Genomic DNA, 27081 nt, shown 5'->3' with positions numbered 1-27081 from the left:
AAAGATGTTAGAGACTTGGAGGGGTCTACGAAGGCTAACTTTGCACATAATTTTGTTTCACTTGGCTGGCGCTGGTGAGAGACTTGGTTGATCTGGGACGATGTCCAGAAGGAAACGAAGGCAAGCAGAAAGGCAATGCCGACCATCTGCCTCTCCTTTTTCTATCCATAGATGTAAATCCTTCCCAGGTCGTCCTTCCAGTGTAGGGGACCCAGGAAAGAAGATGTCTCTTCTAGAGAGCTGTTAATCCGAGAGGGAACAAAAAGACTGCTTCTGCTAGGTTTGTCTAGGACCACTGAAAAAATAATGGTCCTGTCATACTTGGCAAGTCTAAAGTGCTTTTGGTTTTTGAAAGGAAGTAAAAGCAGACTAATGATGATAATGATACCGCAGTTCTAGGGGCTTAAGTTTATACCCCAATGGACTGAGTAACCTTAGGCCAATCACGTTTTTTTTTTTAGATGTTGAGGGTAGGAGTTTATCTTTATTAATTTATTTATTTTCGCTGCGTTGCGTCTTCGTTTCTGTGCGAGGGCTTTCTCTAGTTGTGGCAAGCGGGGGCCACTCTTCATCGCGGTGCGCGGGCCTCTCACTATCGTGGCCTCTCTTGTTGCGGAGCACAGGCTCCAGACGCGCAGGCTCAGTAGTTGTGGCTCACGGGCCCAGTCGCTCCGCGGCATGTGGGATCCTCCCAGACCAGGGCTCGAACCCATGTCCCCTGCATTAGCAGGCAGATTCTCAACCACTGCGCCACCAGGGAAGACCAGGCCAATCACATTTTCAATCATCTTTTTTGGTGACTGTAAAGTGATAATGAGTGGTAACATTTGTTTTCTAATGAACATAAAATCCCCATTAAATTAACATTAGCTTCTACTTGGATTATACTTAACTATGACCACATAATTTGTCATCTTAACTGAAACAATTTTAAGAATGAAAGGGAGCGCTGGTAATAATTATGCTGGAACAGCAGACATAAATTAGGGCTGTTTCAGGAAAACTGGCAAATATAGCCACCCCAATTATGTCACATCAAGGAAATTGTCTTTATCGCTGAATATCTTCAAGATCTGACATTATCCATGGCAAATTACTAAATTAATTAAGCGTGAAATCCTAATTAATAAGATAATAAATAATTCCTCCTACCACCAGTTACTTGTGATCTGCAAACAATTTGCTATACCAGAGAAATGTCATTTGAATTCCTTCTTTAGAAAGTGATTTTCTTTTAGCAATTCAAATAAACCCCCAAATGAATGGCCATTGCATTTCTAAAATGGTAGGGATCTCAGAGACTGCCTACTCCAACTCTCTCAATTTATACCCGAGTAATCTCTAATCTAGAGAGACTAAGAGGTATGTCCAAAACTGCAGGACTCCTAAGTGGTAGAGTCAGGACCTGAATCCATGAAACCCAGCTCCCAAACCCAGTTTTATTTTCTGCTGCAGGAAGCGCCCATAGAAGGCACTTAATTGTTTGACATCAGATATCCTAGAAGGAATTACCTGTACTGTTAAAATACAACACCACTGTAATCTGTCTTAAAATGTTCTGTGTTTTCACTCCTTGAAAAATGACGTTGTAAACCTGGGAAACTCAAAGCTATCAGTACTTGGAACTGACCAAAACTCTGCCACAGGGGTCAAGCGAAAGTTGTTTTTTAGTGATTCAACTGGACTACAGATTAATAAAAAGAGAGCACATGTGTTCACTGTCAAGTGGGACTGAGTTCCCAAATTAAATAACCCTGGATCAACCACCTAACCACAGCCTGGCAGCTACGGGGGCACGAGTGGGCACATCCTATCTGAGGCCGGCTTGATGCCATTTGGCAAGTAACATCTCACCAGATCAGGGAAACCAACAGCACAGAGTTGGGGACCCCTGGGCTCTAAATCTGCTTCTTCCTGTCCAGGTGGAGACATTGCTTTGATGGCATAGTCTCATTCAAGGACTAGGATGGCCTTACGTTTGTGAACATGTTCTTGAACAGAAGCACGAAGATTATTCGTGTAACAATTAACCGAAAGGAGATGGAAATGCCAAGAATAAAAAATGTGCCAGGAGGGTGACACACAGAAAGCACTGAGCTTTCCAGACCAAGGCGTCCCTACCTAGTGACAGCAGATCCTCCTGACAGGTGCGGGCCTAGGGAAATTATGCCAGAGAGATTATCAGGTTGAACCTGATGGAACTGCCAAAATTCAAAAGGTTTTGACCCACAAAAAGGTCAGTTTCATGTGTTTCAACTAAATGCATCTTCTGCTCCTGCCCTATGGCTCTGTTTGGCAGGTAAAGCTGTTGTGTGTAGAGTCCTGATGTTTTCCTTCCAACCCTTACCCTCGCTAAAACAGCACAGCCCTTTCTTTTCAGGTTGGCTGTGCAGTGAGGGGACAATGTATCGCAATTATACAGTCATTCAAAAAAACAGAAAACCCCCCAAAAAAACAGGTGAATTGAGAGATTAGAGCAGGGGTCCAGACTTTTTCTATAAAATGACTGGATAGTAAATATTTTAGTCTTACAGGGTCATACTGTTTCTGCTCCAACTACTCAACTCTGCTGCTGTAGCATGAAAGTAGCCAGAGATGATATATAAAGGATGGGCATGGCTGTGTTCCAATAAAACCTTATTTATAAAAACAGGCAGCAGTCAGATTTGGTCTACAGCCCATAGTTTGCCAACTTCTGAGTTAGAGTATACATTGTCTAGTTAAAGAAAAAAACAGGTCCATAGGCAAACAAAAAATGAACCATCTAGTTGGGACAGAGCTGTTAAAAAATGAACAAAAGATAGATAAGAGAGGAAGAGTAAATAGGGAAATTACCATTGGATCCTGATCAGTATATATGTTCAAATGTAAGAAAGACTTACATTTCAATGAGCATACAGCCAACTATAACAACATCGAAACCTAAAGAAGGATACAAGACCACTCTTATCCTAACATAGCCCCTTTATAAAAAAAAGTTGCCCACATCCAAAACAGAAGAACCAAGATGCCTGAATTTCTGTGTCAGAGGGATTATCTAAGGTTGCAATCTCCCACTACAGGAGTCATCGACAATCTAATGTAGTGGGGAAAATGTGGCGTAAGAGTGAAAAGCCCTCGATTCTAAACCCAGGGACAGAACCAGGAGAGGATTTTCCAATCTGTGATCCCAGGCTTCAATGTATAAAGGGGTTAATTTATAGTTTCTTCCAGCTCATTTATGCTATAGTTCTATAGTTTTGATCTGTCTTTCTTCCTCCACAGATCCTATGAGAGAAATAATACATAAATTAGGATAACGTTCCACTTACAGACAGGAACTCCAGCAATGACATAAGTCGATTTTGATAAAACACGAGCCCACTTTATTTTATCCCCAAACTTACCGCCTGCTTGCACCAGGAACAGCTGATAGCCACAATCTCTTTACTGTGGAAGGAGAATTTTTGCTGGAAGCCCTGGGATGTCAGAATAAGAAACAGAGAATTAAAACCACTTCAAACACAGGATGCATCCGCCCTCCTGAAGTCCAACGAAGTAAGGCCAGGCTTAAGGTAACTGGGATGGCAAATGCCACACTCGGCACTGCGGCATCTCTAACTTCTACCGCACAAGAGCTTCCTATCCCAGAATCCTCTGGAGTGTGACAGAGGAGGCAGCACCATTTCCTTAACACTACTCAAAGTCAGACACAAAACGTTGTTCTTTTTCTCCCAAGTAAATGAGGTTCTGATACATTTTTATAGTAAGTAAAAGAAAGAGCCGCTTTTGGTTCACATGACTCTTCATAACAGTCATCCATCTCAGAGGTTCTATACAACCTGAACATGGAGAACCCACAAAGAGAAGTGAAGCATGAGAGAGGCAGGTGACCTAGAAGTGAGAGTCTGGGAGATGTCCCAGGGTAGAGGAGGAAATGCAAACTCTTTCATCGTCCCCCGGGGATGTTGGACTCAAAACAAGCAGCTTTCAATGTCCATTTCTCGCCAGCAAGCAGCAATGAGATGAATGGAATAGCAAACACAATCCTCTTAATGAACGAACAGAATTACTTTTCCATCCAGAAAGGAAGAGATGCTTCTTGGCTGCTTCTGTCCCTGCCAGAGAGAAGTACACAGTAACGCTCAAGGAATTTTTTTTAGCTTTCCCAAAGCTCATCCATTTCTATCTCCCTGTGAAATCTAAGCCAAACAAAATAATGCAGATCAATGACAAAAAAAGTCTTAAAACAAGGCTTTTGTAAAGTAATCCAAAGAAAACAGAAAGATGTGACGGGCAGGAAAGTTTTTAAGGCATTGGCTGACTAAGTCTTGCTTAACGTATACAGATAACTTTAAGTTAAAAAAACCCAAAAACTCAATTTACACATTATTAAAAGAAGTCCCAACAGCATTTTTGCAGTCCCCATAATTCCCACCTATCTGCAGCATTTTATATACTAATGAGCATTTCCTCCTTTTGGGTCCTCTCGCCTCTCTTGGGTTTCCTAAAACACATTCCAGGTCTCCTTGTCCCTCTCCAATCTCCTGCATGTGGACATAAGACCAGAACCAGTGTCAATCCTCTGTGCTCTGCAATTCCTCCTTGAATCCTTCTCTTTTCTCCCCAGCCTCAACTCTCACTTCTAGAAACAGGACCTCTTCCTTAACACCGGACTCTCCTGGATTCTGAAAAGTTTCTCCATCAATATCCCTTTCTCAACAGCTTAAGTAATAATAGAATCACTCAGGGAAGAGGAGTTCACAGAACAAGCATGAGTCTGCTCTCCTTACAAAGGCCTGCTTGGAACGTTGCTCCTTGGCTGGCATTCGGAAACTGGAGCTTCAGGAGGGGTTCCAAGGTTCCCAGAACAGTTAAGGGTGACTGACTGTGCCTGAACTGCTTGTACAAACAGCCTGATGTATGCTGAACACCTGCTTTCCTTCTGGGAGTCTGGAGGTTGGGTATGTGCTAAGCAGGTTATGTGCTTATGTCACCAGCCCCCAATAAAACCTACTCACCGAGCTTCTGATGAAACTAGGAGACAATATTTCACACGTGTTGTCACAACTCATGTTGGAAGAACTAAGCACACCCTCTGTAACCGTTAGAAGACTTTTGGAGCTTCCACTTGGTTTCCCCCAGACTCTACCCCACGGGCCTTTCCTTTGTTGACTTTGCTTCGTAGCCTTTTGTTATAACAAATCACAGCTGTGAGTAATATACAGCGTCCCATGAGTCCTCCTAGTGAATACTGAAACTGGGGCGTCTTAAGGACACCAAACCGTACTCATCTCCCCACAAACAATGAGTCTTGCTATACCTCCTCTGTCAAGGAGAATATCATCCCCCCAGGAAAGGATGCACTTTTGTAAAACACACAGGGACTGAATTATTAGGACAGGTTGGTGTCCACAGGTTTACTGCTGTGGCAGCCAGCCACCACCTGCACAGCCCCTGGCATCAGTTATCACTGCCTGACAGAAATAGCTTCCAGGGAGGACACCGAGTCCAGTGGACCACAGGGTTAGGTAGAGAGGTCCCTTCAAAGATGAGGCACAAACTATTCAATGCGAAACGAAATGGCACTAAATAGGCAGGAATGATTTCACATCAGAGTCACTTGAAAAGTTCTTCCTCTTTGCTCAAGCCACTCTTGATGGACTGAGCAAAAAAAAAGAGATGAATAAAACTTCTCTTCAGAGCTATAGCTATAGAGCTCTTTCCGCTGTGTACAGAAGCAAGCCAGCAGGCAAGAGCAAGCACGCTGAAGCTGGTGCAGGGCCTGAGCAGGAACTCCTGCAGACAGCCCTGGCTGTGTGGTGGGATTCTCCCACCCCGGACCCCACGTCCAGCAGGCATCAAGCCCCGTCACATGTGGATGTCTGCTCCATCTGCTAACTTGTCTCTCCATTGATAGTCTGTTTCCCCCTGTGTTCTTCATTCTATCCTGGGCCATGACACCAGGGAAAATGCTGCTGTTGTTTTTAGTACCAGCCTCAATCTTAAATACTCAAATGACTACTTCTTACCCCGAGATTACAGAACTATTCATACTGACATTCAGCGCCGTCCATAATCTTCTCAGCCAATTTTTCTACATCAATCTCCCACTCTCAGCCATTATAAATTCCTGTCTATAGTGAGATGGGATTAATTATATTCTACAACATGCTTTATTCTTTTATGTTTCCATTTTTGCCCATTTTACCATTTTTTGCTGTTTTTTTAAATTCCCAACCCACCATTTAGAGTGCCTACCACTATTTCATATACAGCATCTGAATTTTACTTCCACTACAAAATCTAAAAAGAAAATGTTCCAAGGTCACCTCAATTCACTGTAACCTCTCCTCCTAATCCTACAGGCCTCACCTCCTGTATCTCCCCTTGGCATCAATGAACAGCTGCTCTAAGTTGCTGGTTATTTTATGTGCACATGTGTTCTCTCGCCAATGGAATTACAAGCTCTTTGTGAGAAGTCCTTATAATATTTCTTAATAGATCTCTACAGCTTAGCATAGTTCTTTGAACATCACAGACATGGCATGAATATTTTCTAATTGAACAAGAATGTCAGTGCTACCATACTGTAACCCAACTACAAACTTCATGCTATCCAGACTTTAAAAACCTAACCCAAACCACCTGAAAATATGCCCCCTCACTCTGCTCTCGTCCAACCGCTCTAAACACAGCAAACATGCTAGGCAAACCACTTAATCCTTTCCACTTTCTCCCTTCACCTGGGAATGGTAATAAAAATACAAACCTCTCCAACGCCTGAGTAGTTACAAGCATCAAATGGGGCAATGCATTCGAAAAGTTCTTTATAACACAGTACACATAAGTGAAGGAGTCCGTTTATTGCTGGAACCTCTTCCAACCCCTTGCTGACAAAGTCCTCTAGTGTGCCACGTGTGATTAGTTAGCAATACTCTATTCAGGGGTCCAGAGTGAGAGCATTAGCCCATCCCTCTATCGATTATCGGCCTTCTGACTTCAAGGAGAAATAGATACAGTTCAGCGTAGCCCTGACAGCCAGGCTGAAACTAGAAACAAACAACAAGGCCAGCCACAACTGGGGCACTGGGCGCTGTGCTTATGCAGAACTGTGATGGGTCCCTTGGAAATGAGCCTGGTCTAACCAGCTCTGTGCTTTGTTTTGGATTCTCTAGTCTGGCAGTCACAGTGGCCATGGCTTCACGGTTACTATCTAACATAAAGACATAAATAGATCCACACTGGAGCCTTCAGGCACCGAGTTCCTACAGACCACCTGCAATGGGGAGGTTTTGGCTGGGAGCTCAGCACAGCGAAAAGAGCCAGATTCCTAATTACCCACTTTTAAATTCTGGCCCGAACCTGATATTATGGTACTGACAGATGCCCTAACTGAATTTCAGCAGACTCTGGTTTTTAAGGGCTGTTTTGGCTCTGTTGCCGCTTTCTCTTGTGCAATCTAGGGCATATACCAAGTAGCACTCAGTTTTACAGCCTTGACTGAAACCAGGTAAAAGCGCTTTACTTGAAACAAACTCTTTTATTGCTTACGGATTTAACTGAGGTTTGGGTGAGGGAATTTCCTGACTGTAGCCTGACTCCCTGTTTGATTTGATCCAATCCAAGAGTTGATACTGCTCTTGCCTCCAAAACTTTAACCATCACCAACAAAATAAACCTCTCTATATCCACTTGCATATTCAAAGCTCACCAAGTATTACGAAAGGCAAACCCAAGGGAACGATAAGACTAAATTAATATCTATCTTAACACAGAGAACTTCATTTTTGCTCAAATACTCCCTTTCATTTTTGAAAAATGTATATACTTTTACACATTGTATATTTAATATCTAAAATGTTCATCCCACATTTAATTAGATGCAAAGTTCATTATTTCTAGAAAAATTTAAAATAAAACTATTATAGCACTTTTGTAAACTTATCCAGTGGGATAAAAATACCACAGCAATTTGATACTCACAATGTAAAAGGAAATTCTTCCAATCGGAGCCCATCTCAAACTGGTTGTGCTGTTCCCATGCAACGGCTTTTAACCAGCGGAAGCTGACAACCAGTGATGACGTTTCAGGGTTTGACCAGCTGAAGCTGCTGAGTAGCTAAGACCTTTGAGTGACCTAGGTGCAGAGCCACATCAATCAACCTAATTGAAAACTTTTTTCTAACCAATAGAAAACGACATTTGTTTGACCTTTGAGTGACCCACATGCAAACTCACACTGACCTAATTGAAAACTTTTTTCTGACTAATAAAAATTGGCACCTGTTTTAACCCATTATCTACAGACTTATGGACTAATTCTGTCCTATCCAGAGCTCAAACTTCAATCTTTAATTAGCAAAGTCACCATGAACCGATCTCTTTCCTTGTACCTGCTAATTGTTGACTTTTTCCCGTCAACAAACTATTCAGCCCAGTTTTCCACAGATAGGTGTACCCTTGCCTGGCAGTGCGAATCACTGGATATTAGGCTAATTTTATAATATGCCTTTTCCTTGGCTTTATCACAGTGTAAAAATTGTACCATTAATACTGCAGTTTATGCAAGATTAGGGTTCATTTACTCATAGCAAATCGAATTTACCTGAACTTCCTAAAACTTCCTATACTGATTTTACTGGTTTTAAGCTAACATTTTTATAAACACTCAAGATTTTCAAAATGTAAACATACACTAAATTAAAACTGAATTAAAATAAACAATATCTTTATAAATTGAATTATGGTGACCAATTTTTTATGACTTCTGACAGTGCTGCAAATTATATGAATCTACAGTTACATTATTAGAATTATCATTGAAAAATCTAAATCCTTGTCCATTGGGTTTAACTATAATATGCTTTATGGCATTAATTAAGAGCTCTGAAAGTTTATCGATGCCCTTATTGTCCATAATATGCCCTCTGTCAAGGGTGATCACTGACTCACGCACATAGATTGACATTTTATTAGTCCTCAATAGAGCCTCTGCATCCTTCCATTCTAATGTTGGTAATTACGATTTATTAACCCCAGCCAGTCAGTCTTATTATCCTCAGATAGTTTCTGCTTTTTCCATTAATTTATCTGACAGTCCCTGATACAAGCTATAGGTCATAAATTGAGTCTCCTGGGGAGAGCGGTGCTGGGAAAAGCGAAATTCAGGGCACAGGATTCTCAGCATAAGTTAACACTGTTACCACAGACTTGTCAGACTGTATGAAGAGCCTAAGACGTGATGTCCAGAACACTGTCATCAGAGGCAGATGACTTCATGGAAGTCAGTGGCTTAACCTTGCAATTAATGTATAATTGAAATTAAGCCTATAACAATAGTCACTGGTTTACATTTCAATTTAAGTGTTAACTATTTTAACTGTGATGTTTATATTTCATATTTTTATCACCCTTCTGATTCTAGGATAAAAATGCTGTATTCAGATACTTATATTCAATATGGCCAAAAGTGCATACAAAACTTTAACTGTTGGGTTTATATCTTTGTCCTAGAACACCAGGGAAGTTCCTTACATGAAAATATCTACCTAATGACATAACCAGCTACAATTATAATAATGGTCTTCCATGAAAATTAATGTCCATCCCTGACTGCCCCGTAATTGAAAACCTTCCCAATAAAAAGTATAATTTTAACGCTGATAGTATTCACCAAGAAGGTTGTTTTTTGGAAAATTTGTTTTTAACAAAAAACTATTTTTTTAAAGTTGACGTTACCACAGTTACCAGCTACAAATCATTACAGATATTCAGAGAAGCCATATAATCTATAATCTTGCTGACAGTATGACATTCCAGGAAATGACTGGCTGTACTCTCCACTCTTAACTGAGGAAAATGCGCTTTCACTGGTAAAACTAATTACACTTTCTTTTTGTTCAAACTTAGACTGTTTTGCTATAACAGCCCCCAGACAACTGAGAAAAAGACTTAGAAAATTTGCCGAAATGACTCTGATTGTGTCCCTCCTGGCTTCATGAATTTATGTCAAAGGAATATCACCAGATAATGCATGCCTTAGAGAAAGAAAAGATTCTGCTACCTAGCAACAGTTTTGACTTCACTTGGGATTTTAATAGTCAACTGATGGGTTTTCCAGCTGTCCCTAATATAGCAACTCTAGCAGGCCTACTTCTGTGAGATTTTAATTTCTGCTTCTTCTATCAGAGCAATTCTGGCATCCCTACTCCACTTAACATGAACTGTTTTTTTGGTGTTTTTGTGTTTGTTTGTTCAAGTTTCAAATGACATCCTAGTGTTAGATCTGCTCTTCCTGGTAGTATCTCAGATGACCTAATAATCTTTTCACACTAATGCACCCAGCCAGAAACGTGCAGAGGCCGCTCAGAGAGAAAAAGGACTGCATCCCAAAAGATGTAGCTGCGTGACCTAACCAATATGTACCAGCAGGAATGGGAAAGTGTGTATGGGACTGGGTCCTGAGAGTGCAGGACAAAGGGGGCAGGGCTTAAAGCTGGATAAAAGAGGGTTTCTCAATGTCAGAGCACTCATCTACAACAGAGAATTTAACACATTATCAGGAACCCCAGAAGATGGTGCTAACACTACGACAAACACTAATACCAGAATGGCGTTTGAAAACTTGAACAAAAAACAGACCGTGTTAAGTGAAGTAGCAATGCCAGGATTGCTGTGATAGAAGAAGAAACAATCAAAATCTCACAGAAATGGGCAAGTTAGAGTTGCCGTGGCATGCCAGGGACAGCTGGAAAACCCATCAGTTGACTCTGTCCTGCAAGAGGGCCTAAAGGATATTCCACTGACCAAAACTATAAGAAATGTGCTGGTGAGAAGGGTGTCATCATCGTTGAGAAGCTCTCCTCTCTGTAGGTTAGGCCTGATGGTAGGAAATCCTACAGAGTGAGCACTCTTGATACCAATAAATATTACAAAGTTCCAAAATAATAAGGAACATGTGGCAGCACTTAACCATTAAAGCAAGGTGGGTGCAATTACTGCAAGACTGAAGTTCCTGCCATGGGGGCTTGACCAAATGGTTAATACAGCACAACCTCCCAGAGGCAAGATAGACCATCAGATAAAAGACGTATTAATCGATAAAATAAAAAGAAATCAAGAATGGAGGATCAAGAAATATGAGGGCAAATGCTCCAATAAAGGGTCATGATATTTTGCCCCATTTCTGGACTAAAGGAAGTTTTCAAAGATAGAACCCAAAGGGCAAGTTCCCAGGAGAATCCTGCAACATCATAGCAAGAGTCTATGGCAACATTTCCCCAGATTCTATCTAAAAGGATCTACTTGGTCCATTTACTTGGGTAGTCGTACAGTGGGGAGAAAGAAATGTCCAAATATTTTAAAGACTGTTGGGCAAGAGTCCAGGTCAACACGTATACCCAAGCACTGGTGTATGAAGCAGGATCATGGTCCCCTACTAGAGTACGAATGTATGAGGTCCAGTTTAAAAAAAGGAGTCCTGGATCAGGGATGGTTTATAGAGAGTCTACTGTCTCCACAAACCCAGCAGGGTTATTTCCCCTGGTCCCTAATTTTATAACTGAACATGCTGGGAGTTTGGCAGAACTCCAATACGGGTTTCTTGCCCTGTTGTGTAAGTGCTGGCATAGTAAGAAAGCCCAAGTGAAACACTCAACCACCCTCCCAGGCATATCTAAATCAAAACCAATGGCACATTCTCAGAAGCAATAGGTATTAAATGATTGATTTTGTATGTTATGATAATGTGATTGTGTTTATTTTTAAAAATTATTATCTCTTTATGTGCCACCCTTAAAGACTAAAGGAGGCAGCGGTGGTGTTCCCCAAAATATCCCCATTTAATTCACCAGCTGGGCTCCTACAAAACCAGATATTATAGTGGAGAACAATGCTGGACTACCACAGATGCAACCCAGTATACTCTAATTGTAGCTACTGTGTCAAATTTGGGATCTTTTGGCCTTGAGTATATGACCTATGGTCGTTGATTTAGCAAATGAATTATTTTCCTTCCCTCACTGAAAGGAGAATCAAAAACCATGTGCATTCACTTGTTAGGGTTAACAGTGTACTTTTACAGCCTTGTGCCAGGGCTTTTAACTCTTCTGAATCTTATCCAAATATAGTGCAAAGTAACCTGAACCATATGAACATTCTGAAGAATACCACTTGGTCCACCATATCAAAGGTATCATATTAAGGTGGATGAGCAAGAAGTGGCAAGTATATTGGAGGTTTTGGTGAGACAGAAGGTGGGGAGATAAGCCCTATGAAGAATCAGAGGTCCCACACATCAATGAAGCTTCTAGGGTTTAGTGGGCCAGGGCGTGCTAGAATATCCTGCCCAATCTAAAGGACAAATTATTGCATTTCACAATTTTAACCACTAAGAATGAAGCATGGTACTCTGTAGGTCTCTTTGAATTCTGAGGCAGTATATTCCACACTTAGGAATACTGCCTCAGTTTACTGGATGATATTAAAAGCTGCCAGCTTAGAGTAGAGCACAGAACATGAAACAACTCTGCAGTGGGTCCAGTCTTCAGTGAAAGTAGGCCCTGTCACTTGCAGCAGGCCCCATGCTATTAGAGGCACTGGGTAGGAGAAAAGAGGCGCTATAGAGTTAATGACAAGCATCAATAGGAGAATTACAACATAGACTCTAGGATTCTGAAATGAGGTCGTGCCATCTGTAGGAGAGATTTGTATATCTTTCAAAAACAGCACCTGGTATGTTATTATGTTATGGTGGAGGAATACCTGAATCACCAGGTAGTCATGAGCTGGGTTCTGTCAGATCCCTAAGTCATAAGGTTGTGTGGGCCCAGGTGCAATTCACTGTTACATTTAAATGAGAACATATGGGATCTGGCACCAGCAGTACCAAAGAACACAAGTAAGACACATGAGTAGGTAGCTCAGACTCCCCATATTATCCAGTTATAATACTAGGCCTCTCATTCAACTCACACCTATGGAAATATGGGGATCCCTTATGACCATCTGAAAGAGAAGGAAAAAGCTGTGATAGGTTCATGGATGGGTCAACTTGGCACATGAGTCCAAGCCAAAAGTAGACTACTACTTCACTAAAGCCTACTCAGGAGTTGTCCTGAGGGACAGAAGTGAGAAGAAATCCTCCCAAGGGACATAACTTCAGGAAGAGCAGCTGGTCCCCCACTTTCTGTGAAAAGATAAGTAGCCTGATATAAGAATATATAATGACTTACAGATAGTGTTGAATGACTTGGCTAGTTGATCAGGGGCCTGGAAGGAAAGAGGAGATCAGGGGAAGAGGCACATGGATGAACATAAAGTGAAGATCACTGTACTGCACATTAATGCCCACCAGAAAGCATTCACGGTATAAGAACTAAAAACTTAGATATAACAATTCAGACTCCACACGTTGTCATGAGCTATCCATAGCACTATGGGCTCAGAAGTGGAGTAGCCGTGATGGCAGTGATGAATGCTACAGCTGGGTCCAGCAGCATGGGCTTCCACTACCACCACTGCTACTATCACTGCTGACTGTCTAGCCTGCCAGCCAAAGATACCAAAGCTGAACACTTAATATGGCACCAATACTGAAAGGGAACCACCAGATGCTTGGTGGCAAACTGACTACACTAAACTCCTTCCACTCTGGAAGTGGAAGCAAGTCACCTTGACCAGAATCAACACATACTGTAGGTATGGGTTTACCTTTTCCTTCTGCAGGGCCTCAGTCAGCGCTACTAAGCAAGGGCTTACAGGGTGTTTGACCCACCAACACAGGATCTTATACAACACTTTCACACCAAAGAATACATTTTTGTATTCTTGAAATGGAGGTTCAGGAGTGGGCATATGGCCATGAGATACATAAGTCCTACCACATCCCACACCACCAAGAAGCTACAGGCCTGACAGAGAGATGGAAAGGTCTTTTGAAGATGTGACATGGGCTTCAGCTTTGAGATGGTATCCTATGAGCACCATCCTCTAGTCTCAGTATATTGACCAAACTCATGATCATTTAATGGGGCTGTGTTTCCATGGTAAAATACATGGGTGCAGAGACCAAGGAGTGAGAGGAGGAGGAGCCCTGCCTACTATCACTCCCACTGGCCCACTTGGGGACTTTGTGTTTCCTTTCTCCACAACTTTGGGCTCTGAGAGTCTGAATACCAGATGGGGAATATCTCCACCATGGATAACGGGAGGACCTTAAACCTTAAACTACCACTGCACCAAGTTACTTTGGCATCTTTGTGTCAAGAGACTAGCAGGCACAGGAAGGCGTCACCATCTTGATCCTGATCATTAGGTGGGGGAGAGTTATTTGACAATGGAGGCAGTAAGAAAATACCTGGCACCCAGATTATCCACTGGGGCATCCTTTCTAATTCTTTGAAAACTTTTGATGGTCAGTGGACAAGTGCAACAGCCAAGACCAGGGGTCAGACCGCGTAGGGTTAGGGTCTTGGTCACTCCACCAAGTAGGTCACTGCTAGAGGCCGAATGCTTGTGTCCCCTCAAAATTCGTATGTTGAAACCTAATCCCCAACGTGCTGGTATGTGGAGGTGGGGTCTTTAGAGGGTGATTAGGTCATGAGAGTGGAGCCCTCATGATGGGATTAGTGTCCTTATAAAATAGACTTTTATAGCTCCCTTGTCCCTTTTACCATGTGAGAACTCAGCGAGAAGATGGTCATCTATGAAAAAGAAGTAAGCTCTCACCAGAAACCGAATCTGCCAGCATCTCAACTTTGGACTCCTAGCCTCCAGACAGAGAAATAAGATTCTGTTGTTTTTAGGCTACCCAATCGAGGGTATTCTGTTACAACAGCCCAAACAGGTGATCACCTGGACAAGAAGAGTTAGCTGAGCGTGAGGTGACTACAGAAAGAGTGGTTGAGGAAGGAGATGATGAACATCAGTTGCAGACTTAAGACCGGCTGCCAGAGACAGGGCTGTAGTGTATCCCACTAACCTTCCTCTCAAATGTTTCCCCAGGAAGTCAGCCCAACCAGAATCCCGGAGGAACTTTTCCGAACATGTATTTTATGAAGCAAGTGGCTCTGAGAAGCACAAGGGACGGACTGTAGTAGATGCTGATGTTCCACCCAGAAAACTCTGCTGCGGGCCTGAGGCACTCAGCTCATTCTCCCAGTTGATAGGAGTGCTGGAGGCTGATGGCTTTCCAGGGAGTCACCTTTCCATCCTTAAGCATTGCCCTAAGCCTAAAAGAGTCACCTTGGCCAAGGACAGCCCACATCCAATGACTGGTCAAGGCAGGGCAACTCTGAGGGGCTTTTCCAGATCCTTATGGGATTGGCTGAGGCCTCTGTTGGAGCTGCACTGCAGTTCAACTCCTCCTTCTGCACAATCCTCGTGCCTTCTCTTGCGAAGTCTTTTCTGAAGAAAGAGCATTAGGGACCAGAGTGACTAGAGCATCACATTAGCTGTAACTACTAGGACACCGGCCATGTCAAAGACTAGGGAAGCAGTGGCAGTAGCAAAACATCTCTACAGGTGAGAACTGAGTGACTTAGCCACCTGGAGACCACAGCAAGGAACACTCTGCTTCCGAGCCCTCAGCCTCTATCTGCCCTTTTTACAAACCACTTTGAAGTATGAATGACATACAAAAAAGCTGTACATATTTAATGTGTACAACTTGATGAGTTTGGAAACAAGTATACACCTGTGAAACCATCATCCCAATCTATGCCGTAAACATATCCATCACCTTCAAAAGTTTCCTCCTGCCCTCCTTGGTTACTATTATCTTTTGTGATAAGAACACTTAATATAATATCTACCCTCTTAGAAAAATTTCAAGTATTCAATATAGTATTGTTAACTACAAGCACTATGCTGTAGATCTCATCCATCTTGCATAATTGAAACTTTGTACGCTTTGTACCTCTCCATTTCCCCTTCCCCAGGTGAATCAGGAAGACATTATGCTCAGTAAAATAAGCCAGACACAGGAAGACAAATACTACATCATGTATGATACCACTTATATGAGGAATCTAACAGAGTCAAATGCATAGAAGCAGGGAATAGAATGGTAGTTGCACTTATCTCCTTCCTTGATACTCAGCCAAGGACAGAAAGAAAAGCCAGGCTTCCAGCAGCTATGTGGGCACAGGCTCCATGGAGCGGCTAGATTTCTTTGGACTTGTTGTATTACCTACTTTACATTCTCAACAATCCTCCTGAGGCTAATGGCATCTGGACAAACATACAGACAGGCGAATAACCAAACCTGCCTAACTAGTGAATGGATTCTCACCCTTGAACTTCCTTTCCTTGTTCCTAACTCTGCAGGGCCTCTTGAGAGCTGACCTCCAGGGCTCACACATTTTTAAACCAGTAAAAAATGGTGCTTCTTTACTGAAGGAAACATCCCCCAAAGCTCCAGGTCAGTACTTTCCATTATTTTTAGACTCTCTAATCCCTTTCACTATTCATCCATATCTCAACCACACCCCCATGAAATGTCTTAAATCATTTGTGTCATTTTTGCAATACAAAAATGCCATTAAGGATACTTCCTTTAGATGGGTATATTTCAATTATTGCACGAGTTCATTTTAAATTCATTTTTAACAATATTCATTACAATAAAGAGTAGTTCTGACATTTTCCCCTTTAATTAGTGCTACCTGCAATTTAATTTACTTTAATTATATATGAAAGTACATATAATTTATAGATGAATAATTCATAATTATGTGACATGTTTGGTTAGGAAACTGGAAGACATCAGAAATGCAGACCAAAGTTAAACTATGTATTCTTGTGTTAAAAACTGCTTTCATGATTTGATGTTTGAAATTTAAAATTTTTAAGTTTTAAAAAATTAGCTCGTTTATTTTATAACTTTTACATATGTTTCCAAATGAAGAAATAAAAGATAAAATTTCAAGTTGTAATTGACAAGCATATTTCCACAACTGCCATACTGCTGGGTTTGGATGGTTCTTTTAAAAATAAAAGGTCAAATTAGCTATAATCATGACTATCTTTTTTCTTTGCATATTGATTTTTTTTAAGTACTACTAGGGATAACTCAGTGTTGAATAAATCTTGATTGAATGAATGCAATGTGTAGATGTGGTGAAGATCAGTAAAGAGGTATGTTTGCAGAATAAGTATGTAGCTTGCTTTTAACCATTGGCCAAGTATAGATTTACACTAAATATGGGCTGGATCAATCCCATTGTCCCTCTGGATCCACTCTCCATCTTTCTCTACCCTGTGTCCTGTTGTAAAAAGTTAACTTTTATGGATTGCCTCAACAATGTCCCTTGTGCTCTGGTTTCTATTGGGTTTGGCCACTGGAGACTGAAGGTGAGTGAAGTTGGGATATTTATTCCCCCAGCTGGTAGATCACCTCAGGCTGGCTAAGTCTCATGACTTAGTCTCATGACCCTTTTAGACTTGGCTTGACCACAGATCCCTGCTGTTACTGGCCTCGAGTTTTTCACTATCCCTTGTAGTTTCTTTTCTGCTCACACATTTTAAATATTCTCTTTATTAAACACTTATCAAATTACATAATTTGAGTTGACAGCTCTCTTCTGCCTGGACCTTAACTCTTTCATAATGTAGGACTATGAACGAAAACAATGTAAAACTACATGATGGTCATAAACATGGGCAGCCTGGTAGTCAGTGAATGTTAAAGCAACTGAGCGATTGAATCACGAGCCGTCTCATCTGATATTCATTATATGACACACACACTCAGCCAAACGCATATTCAAGGCTTGAGAGAAAATCAGTCTCTAATTAGTCTCAAATATTTACTGTTGATTCTAAAAAGTAGAAAATGAAACCACAAATACTCTTAACCACAAACACTCACTAATAACCCCAAAAGTTTTCAAACCACTGGTTTAAACATTTTTTTTTGCTAAGTAAAGTATTTTTTTACCCCATCCTAATGGAAAAATTATGGAATAATGTGTATAGAAGTCTGTGTGTGTGTGTGGAATGGTTTAGAAATCTCTGGACATGTAAGAATGTACAACCAACTGTACTGATGAAAACTATGCATAGCACCAAAGTCTGAAATGAATCTTCAATCCCTTAATCTGCAAATGGAAAGAGAGTCACTCACTAGTCTTCCTCTAATCCAGGGGAGAAGCCAGGCTCCAAAGAAGGGTTATTTATTATCCAGCAAGGAGACACAGGTTTAAGACCATCATATGCCACAATTGCTTGAGTCTCTGAGAATCCATAAGCAGCTGGATTATAAACACAGGACATGAATATAACAATTCAACATTATGGGAACTTTACGTGAAGAGCTGGGCTCACAGATTTCCCTGTGGAGAGCCGTGATGAGCAGTGAGCTGTGAGTGCTCTGAGATGCCTGCCTGGGGACACTGGGCAGGAAGAGAGACATGGTCACAGCAACTCAGAGTGCAGGGTGTCCAGTTCTTCCCCTTCGGTTGACCACGCCAACAGAAGACAAGCCAGAAAAGGGAGTGAAATATGACGCTAGGGAATACTTGTCACAAGATATATAATGCTTATTGATTTTCTTTTAATAAAATTCCTCCAAATCTATTATGGCTTGAAAGTTGCTGAGGTGGTGCCAGCTACTAGGCTGTCCAGTGAAGATATTTTCTCCAAAGTGAAGAACCTGTTCATCCAGATCCTTCCTACTGTCCACATCTCTGACCTCAAAATTGGCCATGCCCACCTGTTTCTTCTCTCTTACGCATACACAGGCACACATTCTTATGGGAAAGTTGTAGACAGTCTACAATCCACTAAGTAAGAGAAAATCCATAAGCCCTAGGGCAACAGCAGACAGGGAAGGAGTAGACGGAGCCAGCGAAGGAAGGTCATGTGAGGGTAGAGGGCTGACCTCCTTTTTCCCAGCCGTGTAAAATAGTTGGTAAGCAACTTTCAACTCCTCCTCTCTCCCTCCCTCCTCCTCTTCTTTTTACCTCCTCCCCCTTTTAACCTATTTTGCCTCTTTCCAGGCTAGAAAGGAACCAGCTGAGAGTCACTGTGTTGAACTGGAGGAGATCATACCAGTTATAATGGAGGCCCATACCCTTGAGACTAAAGTGTGCCACCTTCCAAAGAAGAGCTTGGTAACCAATGGCTACAGCATATTTCCCTTTCAGGCACTGGGAAAACAGCAACATTAATCAAACTTTTTCCATGTCTCGCTCGCCCTCAACACTACTCAGGCAGCCAAAACTTCCTTGCCTCCCTCTATTGTCAAAAATGCCATACTGGTCAGCTCACCCCAGTGCTTGACCCCAAAGAGTCATATGAATAAATAAACAAATTAGAAATGAATTGATGAGGAATATACTCTCCCAAATTATCCTGCTCTCTACCAAATCAAAACTTTGCTTTATTGAGACCAGCTTACGTCTATGTAAATTTTTTTAAAAAAATCTTTGTAGTAGGATTCACCACCAGTTTAACTTTCTCTGAGGATCCTTTCATTCCTAAAGTAGATCTTTGTACATTGAAAAAGCCATAATCCAACTCTGTTAGGGTCAATAACATGGAATCTACAGAGCATGAAGCTGTCAGATCCCCACTTCACTCTTCCAAGTGGCCCTGCACCCTGAGGGGCCTGTAGCCAGTCATACTTAGAGAGTAGACATAAGTCACCACATAGGAGAAGGGCATCTCTTTCCAGGAATTGGATAATATCCCAAGAGAGCAACACATTTCTTGCTTCCATGTTGTCCTTCTACCCAGTTCTGCTCAACCATAACATATCAACACGAGTAGTATCACTCATCAACCTACTGGTTTTCTGTTGGTGTTCAAAGAAGTATGATGGGCCAGCAGTCCTCAGGAGGGAGTTTTAACAAAATAGGAAGTATCCTTTTTTTAAACTATCCACAATGAAATTCACTGTAAAAGTCCATCCATCTCTCTTAAAACGTGCTAATTCCTTGTATGGAGACCACTGCTTCTTGAGTGAGTTCTAGAACAAATAAAACACCTCTTAAGGGAAGGGGACCTAGAGAAGGGAGGCCTTTGGGAAAGGAAGGGACATCCTGAGCCCTGGGTCTGGGTGACTGGACTCATCTACCTTGGGTGCTTGCCAAGGCCTGAGGAGACTCCTGCGATGACCGTGGGTGCGGGCCCCTTACCTTACCACACTGCTTACATTTTCCCTCCTGCCGACGCCTGTGTACCCAGTGATGACGCACAAAATTCTGTGGGAAAACAAAAGTAAATAAACATGTTTCAATTCCCAAACTCCAACGTTAGGGTTTTTTTTTTAATGTTTTAAGAATAAAGATTTCCGCGAACAACCATCTAAGCCCATCTAAGCACAAAAACAAATATGTGTATGTGTGATTTGTTTAACAATAAACATGAACCCACTTGGGGAAATGAAGCCAAGTCCCCATCCTCAGTGACCTTTCGTATCTGTAGAAACCATTAATCATGCCCTCCCTCTGCGGCTTCCTGGTAACGAATGGCTGTAATGAATTCCCGTTACTCTGTTTTCCGTCTAGTAAAACATTGTGCAGATTTGTGACCTTGAGCTGGGGTGGGGGGGCGGGGGAGGGTGGGTAACTGAGGCAGGTAAAAGAAATATCCTTAAAGAAATGAGAAGGTGAAGTAGAGAAGGACAAAGACCTCCAATTTTTTAAACCAATATGTATTTAATGCTTTATAAATGCCAGGCAGGCACTGTACTAAACATTTGAGTCAGAGAACTTGAAGAAATTAAATTCTCAGAAAGAAACAGATCTCCTGATTCGAGACTTACATGGTGACAGTTTTTCACTAGTGAAAGTGAAGGAAGAGAAAAGCTGAAGGAAACTGATGACAGAGACAAGAGATGTGGGCATATCGCGAAATTCTGCAATGAGGTTGTATTTAAACTGTCCTTGGATAACCTGAATGAGATCAGCTTCCAAGGTCTATTCTTGGCTTGAGCTGTAGGAAACATGGAAGGTCCTTTTCCTCCCTAATAGAAGCACCCGTCACCCCAGCTGTTGGGATACTTTACAAGAGAGAAGGTGGTCTTCAGGCCTAATGGTTCAGGTAAACCCTAATAACTTCCATACAACTCATCTCTCTTAGGCCAATACACCTGAAATATTTGCTAATGTTTTCCTCCTGCCCTTTTCTGAGAAAACATACTTTACCTGAAATTAACATGTGTACTGTCAGGCCACAATCCATACTTTCCCTTTAAAATAGGCCCTTTATTTTTTTAATTTTTAAAAAATTTTTTTTGCGGTACGCGGGCCTCTCACTGTTGTGGCCTCTCCCGTTGTGGAGCACAGGCTCCGGACGTGCAGGCTCAGCGGCCATGGCTCACGGGCCCTTTACCATATATTCAGTTTTTCAACAAATACTTACCAAATGCCTACTATCCAGGCATTGTTCTAAGTACAGAGGGACACGGGAAACAGATCAGTGTCGAGAAAAAAAGATGTTCTATCAAGGCATGAAATTCAGAGTGACAAAGATACCTCCAACAAGCGTTAGCATCATCAATTCCAAAGTGCCACCTCTATTTCTCTTCGTAACGTCAAACCAATTTAAATTAAAACTAAACAAAGATCCTGGAGGAATAATGGTCTTTTAACTATAATAAGATATAAAAAAGCATAACGGTCCCGCTAATTAGTCTAGTTTTTATCTTGCTTTTCGCACTGTGGCAGTTTAATGAAACAAGGACACAATTCTTACATTGTTCTCAGAAAGAAGCTAATAATAATAGTTAACATTTCTTGACTGCTAACACTGTCAGGCACTTTTTAAAATGCCTTACATGTAATAATAATTTTAATTTTCATGAGAATTTTCATGAGTATAGGTGCTGTTTAGTTGAAAAGAACTAGTAAAACCCCGAGTTGGTAAAATGTTGAAGTATTTCTATATTGGTTGATAAACTGCAGTTTAGTGCCCCTACCATCCCCCTGGCTCCTCCCTGGATGCCATACACCGCCCCCCCGCCCCCAACACTGGAGCCCACTCCTACCTCCTCATTATTAAGCAACTAGAGTGTTAATTTTGGGCATAACAGGTCTCCAAGATTCTGGAGCTCTCTTCTGAAAATGAATCATGTTACTGGGGCGATGCCATTGGGTTCTCCCACAAACTCAGAAGACTGGGCTGTGCCCCACTGATGGTAGTTGTTTGTCCAAGCTTAAATATCAATATAAACAATTTTGGGGGCCTATGGCTGCAAGTCCAGAAACCTGCTCAGTTATCAGCGTCCATACCTTCAGGTCAGTGAAAAAACTCTGCTGGGGATGATGATATTGGACCCTCCATCTCTCTGGTTCACAGATGAAGTGGACCACTCCAGCTTTCCACCCACTCAAGTGAGAAGCACTTTTAGCCCACTGCCTGTTTAAGAATAAGGGCTGGGGAGGCCTGGGGTCAACTGCTAGTTGTACTCTATCACAGTTAACATCATTGTAGGGCATGTTATCAGAGGGCTTGACTTGAATTATCATTATCGTCCTCATTTTACAGATGACAAAACTAAGTTATAGAGTGGCGACTTCAAATGTCAGGGACAGAGCAAGGATTCAGACCCAGGCAGGCTGGCAGCACTGTGTTGCAGCGCCTCTCCTCTGCTCTGAAAGATCAGGTTCAAGCTCCTTCAATAAATGCTTTCAATGACAGTCAGTAGTGGAAATATTGAATCCATAAAAATGTCAGGCAGGATTATGAGAGATAGAAAAATTTACTATAATTGCTGTTAGTTTAGCAGAAGCTGAGGGAGAATGAACAGTATCATTGATGTTAAGAGAAATTCTCTGCTTACTAAGATTATAAATCACCTAATGACTCTCAATTTAAGAATTTACGGAGGGAAACATTGGAAGAATTTGATCAATTACCTACGAGAAATCACGGCTGACTCATGGAATTATTTAGCTAGCGACAGCTCTAATCAAAAGACTAAACCAGCAGTTTCCACAAATCAACAATTATTTAGAAATTATAAGACTGACAATGAATCATTTCTGCTGCAACATACATCGTTTGGTAAGCAGGTTTATAATACCATGTAGTTTAGTTTATTTAAGGAATAAAAGAGAACATTTTAAAATTTTTATTTAAATATTTGACTCTGCAAGTTGTTAACTATTTTTAATACCATCCTTCCTAGGAAATAGGTAGGAAATTAAGGCCCAGATAAAATAACTCAAACAAAAGCACTACTATAGAAACTGAGTAATTGTCTCTAATCTATGGCCCTGATTTGAGATGTCAAGTATCCATCTATTCAGAGGTCTTCTTAGGCCTGATATAAATTTCTTCTATTGCTGCTTAAACATAGCTGGAACAAAGTAAAAGCCAAAAAATGTGTGCTGAATTGAATGAAATTCTCAACCGAATTTCTTTGACAATTAAATTGTGTAGTTACCATTTTGAAGGATCATCCATTGTCTTTATCAGTTAGGGGAAAAAAAACATTTCTGTAGAATCATCCTTCTTTCCCAAGCACTTAAATTTTTCACACTATTTCCTTTGACTATTATTTATATCTCCTAAATTATTGAAATGAAATTAGACTCGGGATCTTCACATTGCAAATATGAGTGTTGATTCACTGCTCTTAAGCTAGCAAAGCAAGGCTGCTGACACCATAACATCTTTTTATTGTTCATCAATAATCTGAATTATTCATATAGCATCTTCAAATACTGGGTAAGGAAAGGGCTATTACTTATGGGTGTTAAAATCTCGGTGATCCATTATTTCAGGGTTTATGGTCAGTATTGTTAGCAGAAATGCATAACACAATTGTTCAATTATTTTCAGAAACAGCCAGTTTAATTCATAGTATTATTCACAGAGCTTTTGAAAGGATCTTAGCAATTACAGCCCAGTCCATGCAGCTTATCTCTAAGAAAACTGAGGTCCAGCAAGAAAGGTTCAACTTAGAGGAGTCCAAACAATACTCATTAAAACATTTCCATGTATCAGGCACCCCACAAAGCCTAGGGGACAGTGATTAATAGCCCTGTTCCAGAGCCCAGCCCTAGAGACACCATCTAGGGGAAAAGAAGCAGAGGTGTCCTTTGAACCCAGGTCAAACTAATTCTAAAGTGATTGCTTCTTTCATTTCCATTAAGTAAACTACCTAAGGACTCTTAATTAAGAATCTCCATGGGTCATAATCTGTCATAAGTATCATCTCCAAACTGCCCTCTTAGACCAAGAGTTCTTAGACACTTGGGGAAAAATTAGCCCCTTTATAAATTCAATCAGTCAAAAGATATTCATTGATCACATCCTCTGCATCCTGCCTGGTACAATGAGGTTGGGACAAATTTCACGAGTGATCCCCCAAAGCTTACGCTATAGTAGGATGGCAACAAACAAGCAAATGAGTAATAAATAATTATGGCATACAAAGTGCTCTGAAGGGTGGAACAAGGTGCTTTGATAAAGAACAATGTGCAACCTACTAACCTACTTAGAGGTGGTCATCAAGGAAGACCTCTGAGGGGCTGATATTTGAACTGAGGTCTAACTATAAGAAAGAGCTAGCCATGCAAAGAGATTTCCAGTACAGCAATGAAACACACAAATATCAGAAGGTGAGGAATATCTGGATGCATGACTCAAGAACTGAAAGAAAATCCATGTGGTAGCTGGATGGGTTGGAAGAGGTAGGCTGGGTCCAGCCTTTGCAGGACTTTTGACTTTTCATGCAAAGCCAAGGGTATGGTTTTCCTCTAAACGATATGGAAACCACTGAAGAGTTTTAAGTTGGAAAATGATATAATCCAACATTCATTTTTAAAGATGAGTCTCTTAAATCATGGTGGATTGAAGGGGGAAACTAAAGAATCCTGGAGAACCTATTGTAGTGGTCAAAAGTGAGAGATCCTAGGACTTCCCTGGTGGCGCAGTGGTTGAGAGTCCGCCTGCCGATGCAGGGGACACAGGTTCATGCCCCGGTCTGGGAAGATCCCACATGCTGCAGAGCGGCTGGGCCCGTGAGCCATGGCCACTGAGCCTGCGCATCCAGAGCCTGTGCTCCGCAATGGGAGAGGCCACAACAGTGAGAGGCCCGCGTACCGCAAAAAAAAAAAAAAAAAAAAGTGAGAGATCCTGGTGTCTTAGTCTAAGGTGCTGACAACAGAAATGGAGATAAATAGATCATTTGAAATATATTTTATGAATAAAATTGATAGGGTTGGCAAATGAACTAGCTGTGGGGAGTACCTGAGAAAAGTAATCATTATGACCCCCCTCCTCACCCATTTTCTCGATCAAGGAGCTGGGCCAATAGTCCTCTCATTTTCTGAGGTACAAAAGAACTGAAAAAACTTGTTTTTATGGTGATGGAAATAAAGAGTTTAGTTTGTAATGTATTATATTTGAGATGACTGTGATACATTCAGCGGGCATATCAAATGGAACTCCAAGTGTGGGCTGGAAATGGAAAGCTAGTTGTTGTCAGCCCAGACATGATATGTAAAGCCAAGGGATTGGATGAGCTCTCCCAACAACAGTAGGCAGAACATGGTCCAGTACTAAGCCCAACGAATACCAGGGAGTGAGCAATGAAAGGACTACCCAGTGAAATAAGAGGAACATTAGGAAAGATGTCATGACAGGAGAGCATTTCAAGGAGGATGAAATACTGAGTCGTTTGAACACATCTGCAAGACTGAATAAGAACAGAAAAATTTCTAATGGATTTGGCATTAAGGAGATACTGGCAACATTAAAAAAGCAATTTCAGTGAACAGGTAGAGTAAAAACCAGATCGGAACAGGTTAAAATGCCTAGGAGGGGACACGCTGAAAACAATTAACGTAGTTAACACTTTCTGGAAGTTAGCACTGAACACAACGCTGAGAGTCAGAGCCACAGTTAAGACACAGCTGGTGGTGAAGGACTATTTTTGTTTGTTTGGTTTTTAAGATGGGAGCTGTCAGGGCATGTTTATGATGATGGAGATAATCTAGAAGGAAGGTGGGGAGGTGAAAATGTAGGAATGGAAGAAATAGCAAGTCCTTGATACGAAGACAAGGGAAGGCGCTGAAAACACTTATAAAGGGTCTGGCTTCACGGAAGAGAAATAATAACAGCTGCTGAAAACACACCCAAAAAATCCTTGCATTAGAAAATTGCACATACAATTACAATTATCTATCCAGAGAGAAAAAGAGAGATTAAAGGACAGGGAACCAAAGGTAGACATATGGATTCCCTGGTTAGAAATTCATACAGTCCATCTTAAAACCTCAAAGTGGTTGCTTCTACGGTCCTAAATAAAATTTCTCCTTCATCTGAGCTGTCACTGAGTTATCTCCTGACCATTGCTATAGTGCACTTGGGTGACATGGAGGGTAAAACAACCCTATCATTTTTCTTAGATTTCCTCACCCTACATATGACCCATAACTTTCCTCTTGCTGACATAATAGACAAGCACAGTGGGAGAGGACAGTTGACAGGGACAACTCTTGATATTTTCATCTCTCTCTAAACCTCCACCGCCAGCCTATTCTCTCTCCATGTTTTCTCCCAATCTCCTTGTATTAGTCAGTAACAACGAGATCATTCTTCTTCACAGTGTCTTTTTTCATTAACTGTCATTAACACCTCTGTACTCAGACGTCTTCTATTCCTATTCCACTCATTCATCTATTCTCGTAGCTTTAATTACTATCTCGATGTCTAACCTCTAGCGCCCAATCTTCCTCATAAGCTCCAAACTCATCTACCCACTCAGCTTTCTGTTGGGCATCCCCAGCTGGGGCCTCAGGACACCTCAAACTTGAGAGTTCTACAACTGAACTCATTACTTCCCCACCCCATCCTCAGAGCAACTCATTTGCCAACATCTAATTGCTTTCTCAGAGAAGAACCCTTGTTTATTCCGAGCTCCCCTGTCTTTGTGTCCAAAATCCAATCAATTACTATCTCCTGTCCATTCTGTTTCCTTCAAATTCATATTCTCCAATTTTCTCCATCTCAGTATTACTCTTAGTTCAGATCACCGTTATCTCTTGCCTAGATTAGGAGAACAGCTCCTTAATTTTTTTCTCCATGCTTCCAATATTGCTTGAATTATATGGCATTCCCTCCACACTGTAGCCAGAATAATAT

General features: G+C 41.4%; 1 protein-coding gene across 2 annotated transcripts in view; it reads right to left on the bottom strand.

The window, feature by feature from the left end:
* The window catches only part of DGKI (diacylglycerol kinase iota), a 448623-nt gene that overhangs the window by 225837 nt on the left and 195705 nt on the right, over positions 1-27081 (bottom strand). For both annotated transcript variants that reach the window (XR_004484538.2, XM_033432383.2), the window contains exons 6-7: positions 20121-20186; positions 3387-3458 (exon numbers count right to left, since the gene is read on the bottom strand). Coding sequence is in view for 1 of the 2 variants with exons in the window: in XM_033432383.2 (XP_033288274.2) it covers positions 3387-3458; positions 20121-20186 (138 nt within the window). In the remaining variant the exon portion in view is untranslated. The remainder of the gene's footprint in view (positions 1-3386; positions 3459-20120; positions 20187-27081) is intronic.

The sequence above is a fragment of the Orcinus orca genome, chromosome 9 (genome assembly GCF_937001465.1).
Source record: "Orcinus orca chromosome 9, mOrcOrc1.1, whole genome shotgun sequence".
Taxonomy (NCBI): Eukaryota; Metazoa; Chordata; class Mammalia; order Artiodactyla; family Delphinidae; genus Orcinus; species Orcinus orca.
Note: the sequence above shows the minus strand (reverse complement) of the source record. Positions and strands in the feature narration are given on the sequence as shown.